This window comes from Malurus melanocephalus, unplaced genomic scaffold, assembly GCF_030028575.1.
Source record: "Malurus melanocephalus ecotype Western Australia unplaced genomic scaffold, MMel_1.1 scaffold_219, whole genome shotgun sequence".
NCBI lineage: Eukaryota > Metazoa > Chordata > Aves > Passeriformes > Maluridae > Malurus > Malurus melanocephalus.
Genome location: NW_026623451.1, coordinates 715489 through 723048, shown reverse-complemented (window position 1 = coordinate 723048; position 7560 = coordinate 715489). Strand labels below are relative to the sequence as shown.

Below are 7560 nucleotides of genomic sequence, written 5' to 3'. Positions count from 1 at the left end.
TTCCAGGGAATGTCCTCCCCACAGACCTGGTGGCACCCCCAGCTCAGGTCACATACCTGTATCTCCTCTTCATACATCTTCATGCTCAAGTCACTCTTGGTCCTCGATCTGCGTCCCAGAAACACTGCTGACATTTGCTACAGAGTTGAGAGAAGGAGAAGAAAACACCAAAAAAGAGACATCCATCAGTCAGTGAGCAGCTGGAGCTGTTCTGGAGCTTCAGGTATGCTTTCTGAGGTCACCCATGATCCACTGAGGAGCTCAGGCCATCCCAGGCTCCTCCTGGTGTCCCCGCAGCACCTGCCCTGTGTCATGGTGACACAGGGATATCATTATTGAAACAACCACTCAAGCTCTTCCCAGATGCATRAGCCAACAGTTCTGAGCCAAGAGCTCACTTTCCCAGTTTAGAATGGTTTAGAATGGAAGCATAAGCAGTGCCACGAGAGAAAGGAAGGAGCTGCAATCGATGCCATCACRTTGCTGCTTAATGCTCCAGGACAGTCCTATCCCCAGAGTGGGATGGCACAGAGGGAGAGGCAGCAGAATTACCAGAAAGTGGCTTCCTCAGAGAAAAATAAATGTGCTTTTTTTTTGTGGTCAGCACCAATCCAGGACAGCTCTAAAGGAAGTTTGCAGGGAACAAACTTKGTCAAGGCTACTCAAGGAGCAGCTGCTGCTTTTCCAGAGCAGCAAAACTTTGTGATGCTGCAGAGTCCCCTCCAGCAGCTCAGCCCTGAACACCACAAAGGCAGGAGGATTTTCTCTCTTCAGCCAAAGGGGTCCTGGCCCACCTCCCTCTCCTGAAGGYGAGAACCTGCAGTGATTCCTCTTACCCCATATTTGTCCATCTGCAGCACGATCTTCTGCAGCTGGGCTGTTTCAGTGGCAGCTGAAGTCCTCTTGTACAGCTCAATTATGCCAATCACCTCCTCCTTGGAGATCTCCTTCTCCAGCACAATGCCATTATCTTCTGCAGCAACAGAAAGAAGGGAAAAAATAAGTGTCCAAGATGAGAACTGCTTCATCAGCTGCTAAAATAACCACGGAAGGCAAAGCCTAAAGCACACGGGGCCAAACCAGAGGTTGGGTACAGCCTGTACCTGCTTTTGTGACTCCAACATGGATATCCTTGACCCCCAACAAGGAGAAAAGTTACCCAGTGCCTATGGCCAGCAAATTTTCTGTCCARACTATTCTCTTAACTTTTTAAAACATCAGGCTCCTCAGTATTTAAAAAAAAATTTTGTTTTTTGCTTGCTTGTAAATTAATTAATAATCACACAGAATTGGTACCTTTTGAGCTTCACCTGCCTGACTGAGCTTGGGAGTCCAGGGTCAACCGATGTCCTTCACTGCTCCCTTCAAACCGGGCGCAGGAATGATCACAAGGGTTTCCCTAATTAACAACTCCTGGCTCCTACAGTCATAAGCCACACAAATATGACTTTCTGGCACCTAAAAAAAAAATAACAGGAGCAAGGCTGTAAGAGATCAGTGTGGCTTTGGCACCTGAATTGGCAGGTCAGGGMGGTACCTGCAGCTCCAGACCCCCAGCTCAGGGGACAAAGGACAGTGAGTGATGATTCAGAGGGATGAAGGGATGCACAGCCCACTCACGGCCATTTCCTAAAGGCAAAGGCAGGTCCAAAACCASCACAGAGCCAGCAGCCTAAGTACAACCAGAAAACGTGGAGAGAACTGGACAGGCASTGTCTGTTGTCCTCCAGRTCACGACAAAAAGTGCTGGCAAACCACCAGATCAGTGTTTTGGTGCCTGAATGCTGGAAAAGCCCCTTGGAGATACATTCTGCCACCAGTGAGTATATTAGTGATGCTGGTTTCAAACAATTTATTCATCTTCACTTCCTGTGAGATCTCTCATTGAGCTTTGCTACATCATTGCTGCAATGTTTCCTAGAAATCTYTCATGAAATGCACCACGACTTCCTGTTTTCAAAGAATTGGGTTGAAATGGCTCAAGTARTTGAAGTCTGTATATAAAACCCACATAAACACACCCACACACACTTTTGGTGGAATTCCGGGAGAGAAATGAGGGACAGAACACAAAGACCAGACAGAAGTATCAYACAACAGCAAAAGAATTAGCTCAGGATGCCAGGCTATAAAAATAAATCTGTTTTTTCCTGGCCAATGCCATTGYCTCCTACAGACATAAAGCACCAGGGAGAGGAGACACAGAGATGAGGCAGCCCCAGCTCTGACCTTCTGAATCCTGGTTCTTCCGAGTGTAATTCATGCGGAAGACAAAAGCATCCAGGATGAAAGCCACGATGATTGTCATCACCACCATGGTGACAATGTAGAAGATCATGAAGTACAGGCGGCTCCAGTGAGTGGTTTGGGATGTCACCCCTTCCTAAAGAGGAGAAGGAAGAAGTTAGGAGTGCACAAAAGAAGGGAGAGGCACTGCTAACTGCTCAAAAGCAGCACAAACGCTCTGTCTCTCATTCCTGGCTCCACAGCTGCCCCAGGGACTGCTTGTGCAATGCTCAAGCCCCCAGCTGGTCCTTGCAGCTAAAAAGAGAGGTTCCCACAGGCAAACACATAGAACCTTCAAAGCTTGTGGCTGCCAGAGCCATGAGAACACAGCATGGACAGCAGGGTGACAAACTGGGGCCCAGGGTGATTTCATTTGTCTGAAAACGTGTCCGGCAGCATGGCAGGGGCCAAACACCCTACAACAATCAGGACCAAAGGATATCAGGGAACAAGTGACAGTGCTGAGCCCACTCTAGTCACCATGGGGAGAAAGCAGTGCTGCTGTGGAGGATGAGGCTGAGCTGTCTGTGCTGCCTGCAGGGGCTCACTCACCATGATGATGTACCAGTCATTGACCACCGTCAGCTCAAACAATGTCACTGCACAGAAAAGGGAGAAAACACACATGAATAATTGCTTTGTCCATCCTGATCTATGTCACAGTGATTTTCAGATAAAGTATTTGACAGGGAGGACTGACTCATGACAGCGAAGTCTGAACAAAGACAGAAAATGCAGAGAGAATGCAGACCCTCCCCATTGTATTAACTTCAGACAAAGGGGGTCAGACCCACAGAACCTGCAGCAAGGCTTCATCTCTGCTTTTTACAGAAAACAGACCTGACTCTCCACCAGAGAGCATGGAGACCTCTGCAATCTCCAGGAGATAAACATTCTGCTCTCACATTAAGAAAAATCACGGAGAGCAATCAAACATTCCAATTATTCTTCATCAGAGTGTACAACGAGAGGCACCGCTGTTGGCTCTTTAGAAGGGCAGTGACTTAACTGCCCTCCTTAAACACCTCTGGTCTCACCAGCAGCCAGAGCAGATCTGCTGCCTTCCAGCTGGCTTCGAGAGGCCTCTGCTCACCTCACAAAGCAATTCTGGCACAATCAGCCAGCTGGAGCTCTCCAGACAGAGAGCAGGATGCTGAGTGAGCTGCATTAGCAGAGTGAGTCCCAGGCTCACAGGAGCATTCCAGCAYTGCAGAGCCATCCAGCTCTGCAGGAACACGGGATTATCCTCGCAGGGACAGAAGTGCCCTTACCGAAGCTGTTGAGGATGTTGTCGAAGTTGTTGAGATAGTAATAACCTTCTTCCACAACTGTTCTGTTGCCAACCGTGTGGTTCACCCAGCGGTAGGAATCAGCGACGGTGCTTGTGCTGGTTGGAGAGACCAGAGAATCAGCAGAGACTGGAAAAGCAAGGAAAATCTAAAGAGTTATAAATATCAACCCCCCAGAAGGCGGTGAGAAGGGTGGCAGTTTCTGCCTCTTGGCCAACACTCGCCTTTTCCTCTGGAAGGAATCCTCTCTCCTCCACAGCTCAGCACAAGCCCAGGGAGCACATCTTTCTAATTATTCAGCAAATGAGAGTCTGAGCTCACACCCTCACAGCTTGGCATTTCCAAGTGGTCTGCCATCATTTCAGGTGCAAAGGGCACAGCACAGCTTAGATTCCAGGAGTGGGTGAATTTATGTTGGTACAAAGGGAGGGCTAAAGACCTAATACCCCTGGAGAAGCAACTCTGGCATTATAGAAACAGAATGGTTTGGGTAGGAAGGGCCCTTRGAGATTATCCAATCCCACCCCCTGCCAYGGGCAGGGACACCTTSCACTRTCCCAGGGTGCTCCAAGCCCTGTCCAACCAGGCCTTGCACACTTCCAGGGATGGAGCAGGAGTATTAAGTATTTCCTGGATTTTTGCCWCTTGTTGCCTTAGCTACAAAACCCCATTCAGCCCCATCCTCTGGCCACTTCTCCACAGGGAAACAGAGCTGCCAGAGCTCCCTGCTGCTGGCTGAGCACCAAAAGCACCGTGCAGGGGGGCTGGATTCCAGGTACTCACTTGCAGCAGTTGGGGTAGACCACGCCAGCGAAGAACTCCATGCCAACGATGGCAAAGCAATAGTAGAAGATCAGCAGGGTTAAACCCAGGCTGGAGGCAAAAACAGAAAGAGCACTGTGCTGCTGAGGAGCTGCTAAGGCAGGGGAATACAAAATCCCAGGCTGGCTGCTCTGGAGGAATTCCCAAAGGCTGGGAAGCAGCAGAGAACCCCAGAACACCCTCCCTGCTGTGGTGGCTCTGCAGCTCTTGGCTTGCTCAGAGAGGAGGGAGTCCAGGGAGCCCTTGGACAAGGAKTTGGCCACTTGCTGAGGAGAGAGCCCAAAGAGCAGCCTGGATTCCCTCCCAGCCTGTCCCTTTGTGTTAAATAAACATCTCTGCACAGCTCCTTCAATAGAGAACACCACCCTCTGTTTGTGCCCTCTCCGTGTCCTCRGGAGCAGGGGCTGTGCCAGGAGCAGGGCTCAGCTCGCTCTGCCCGGGGCTCCTGCAGGGGAACTGGGGCTGAGGGTGTCCCACTCGAGCACCAGGGCTGCCTCTGCCCCCACCACATCACAATAATGCCATCAAATGGCTCTGATGGGGACAGGGAACCAGCTGGGGCTGAGGGTATTCCTGCTTTAAATGYTCCTCCCACGTGGGCTTCCCCTCTCAGCAAGAGCTGGGACAGGGGAGAAGCATTAAAACAAGCAGGGACTCTTAGTTATGCTCCTGACACAAAAGCTCAGGGGGCTGGAGAGTTGCTGCTCCAATAAACTGGAACATTAACACTCCACTGCAGTGAAAAAATCAGAAATTCTTCTTTGACAGATCAGAGCATAAATGCCTTTAGCAGGTTTGACACAACCCTATTCTGACCCCAAACCTTCACTCCCCTCTGTCTGCCAGCACCCAAAGAACAAATGTACCTGGCCATCCGAGGGAACAACTCAAACATGGTGTCCAGGACGTTCCTGTAGCGTTTCTTCAGTTTAAACAGCCTGGAAGGAGAGGACAGGAGTTACCCACACCCTGCAGCCTTCCCGGGGCTGGGAGAAAGAGTTAAAAGGAGAACCCCAGCCCTCTCTACATCCCAGGTCAACCACAGGGAGGTTTCCTGACACCAAACTGCTCTTGCTCAARTGGTCTCTGCTCACCCTAACAAAGTCCTGCTGTCCCATCTGAATGTTTATGACAGGATTTAAGATCTTGAGGAAAAAAAGGTCACCTTTTTACACAGCATGATGCAGAAACAGCTATTTAAAAAAATAAAAATCCTAAGAACTTGCGCTGATCCTGTGCACAGGGTCAGGATTTGTTCCTCCTTCCCTCAGACACAAGCTTTYCTGTGTTTCCCCCATGACCCAATAAAAATTGATGAAAGAAAACTACACTGTGCCTGCTAATTTAAGATTTGGCAACTCCGTCAGCYTTTACAGAGAAACACAGCTGCCAAACAGGCTTTGGCAAGGGAGGAACAGAGAAAACATTATTTTTTTTCCCCTCTTGAGTGTCATGAAGTGTTCTTAAAATCCTCACTGAAGAGCTAAATTACATTAGCTTGTTTTTAACAAAACATTTTGYCTCAAATCCCTTCCCCCCGTGGCTCTGGAGGCGTTGGGGAAGGTGAGGGTACCTAAACAGGAGAGRGTTAATAATCCCAGCCCCCTGAGCTGCAGAGAGGTTACAGGCCATGGTCCTGCTCAAAGTGTGAGATGCAGTTAGAGCAGGGCACTGCTTCACCCTAGAAAGCAGCATTTCCTTTGAAAACTGTAATTTCGGGTAATTCAATGGAAATGATCAAACTGGCTCAGCCCATCTCGCCCTGACGGAAAGGCTTTTCTGCGAGCAGCRACAATTTCTTGGAGGTGTAAGAACCCCACGAAGGCACACACAGGATAATCTGCCCCCAGTAAATCCCTTGATCTCTATTAGAGATCAGCTTAAGCTCCAAAGCACRGGGTTTTCATATCCCATCCCAAGTTTTTGTTATTGCTTGTTTCGATAACTCAGGCTAATCCCATTACCCCACGCGATTCCTGCTCACCACGGTCACATTCCCACAGAGCAATCCCTGCCCTCTCCTGCTAAGGAGCTCGGTCCCCAGTGGGATTGATGGAAAATGAGCTGTTTTCCCCCACCTGCTCTCTGGAATTCTCCATTCCCAGCCTTTCCCACCTCACCTCAGCAGCTGGAGGGGCCGCAGGACCACGATGAAGTAGAAGGGCTCCATGTTAAACGCCAGGGCCATCAGCCCCAAAAACGCAAACAGGGTGACTGAGAAGTCAAAGCTGGAAAGAAAAATCAAATCAAATCAAACAAAAGCAATGATTTATCAGCAGTGTTTCAGCAGAGAAGAGGGKTCAGTGATGCTCCAGCCTAATGAGATGCATGAAGCCAGGGGCAGAAGAATTGGATGGCTTGTGGCCTTCTCTACAATTCAGCTCAGAAGCTGCTGCTTCCACCCAAAAACATGAGAGCTTTTGGGGTTTTTCCCCTACCTCAAAACACAAAACACTTACAGATTCCAGCCTGAGGACAGGTATTCCACAGGCCCCAGCCCCGTGGTCTTCAGGAGCAGCTCCACGCCATAAACTGCAGAACAAGGAGAATCAGGAATGAGCAGAGCCACAGGAAAGGCTCCTGTGAAGTTTGCCCTCATGGATGTRTGGTGTTTTTAGTACAGGATTTCTGAACAGGGGTTTGACAGACCCCACCCACCCTCCTTATTCTCAGTGAGGTGCCAAAGAGACTTTTCCCCTCCGAATAAACACATTTTCCTGTGTTCATGGAGATTTCTCTCCAGAAAACTCTACAAAACGATCCCTGCCAGGCACAGCATTGTTCTGGGTGAAGGCTCTACACCCATGGCTAAGTTCCAAMTTCAATTCCCTCCCCATCTCCTCAGGAAATGACACAGCTCTGTAGGGAGGCACCAGCTTACTCGTGAGGAAGACTATGTAGCTCCACGGGACGTTCCTGGAGAAGAAATTCCCTCCTGCAAGACACAGGAACAGCTTTTTAAAAGCTTCCCTTTTCTCAATCCTCCAGCACCACAAGGAAAAAAGCTGTGATGTTTCCTACCTTGCAGCATGAAGGTTTCAACAAGAATCCAAATTCCATTCACAGCCACCACAGTGTCTGGAAAACAAAGGAAAAACCTCCTGGATATCCATTTCCCAGGCTAACTAAAAGGGTACAGTACAGGACAAGTGGCAGGGGCACT

At 49.3% G+C, this 7560-nt stretch overlaps 1 protein-coding gene across 1 annotated transcript in view; it reads right to left on the bottom strand.

The window, feature by feature from the left end:
* Window positions 1-7560, bottom strand: part of TPCN1 (two pore segment channel 1) — a 40527-nt gene that overhangs the window by 3702 nt on the left and 29265 nt on the right. The window contains exons 15-25 of the mRNA XM_057374203.1: window positions 7419-7475; window positions 7279-7332; window positions 6857-6929; window positions 6518-6625; window positions 5264-5335; window positions 4359-4448; window positions 3558-3673; window positions 2839-2885; window positions 2230-2383; window positions 837-973; window positions 57-137 (exon numbers count right to left, since the gene is read on the bottom strand). Of these exons, the coding sequence (XP_057230186.1) occupies window positions 57-137; window positions 837-973; window positions 2230-2383; window positions 2839-2885; window positions 3558-3673; window positions 4359-4448; window positions 5264-5335; window positions 6518-6625; window positions 6857-6929; window positions 7279-7332; window positions 7419-7475 (989 nt within the window). The remainder of the gene's footprint in view (window positions 1-56; window positions 138-836; window positions 974-2229; window positions 2384-2838; window positions 2886-3557; window positions 3674-4358; window positions 4449-5263; window positions 5336-6517; window positions 6626-6856; window positions 6930-7278; window positions 7333-7418; window positions 7476-7560) is intronic.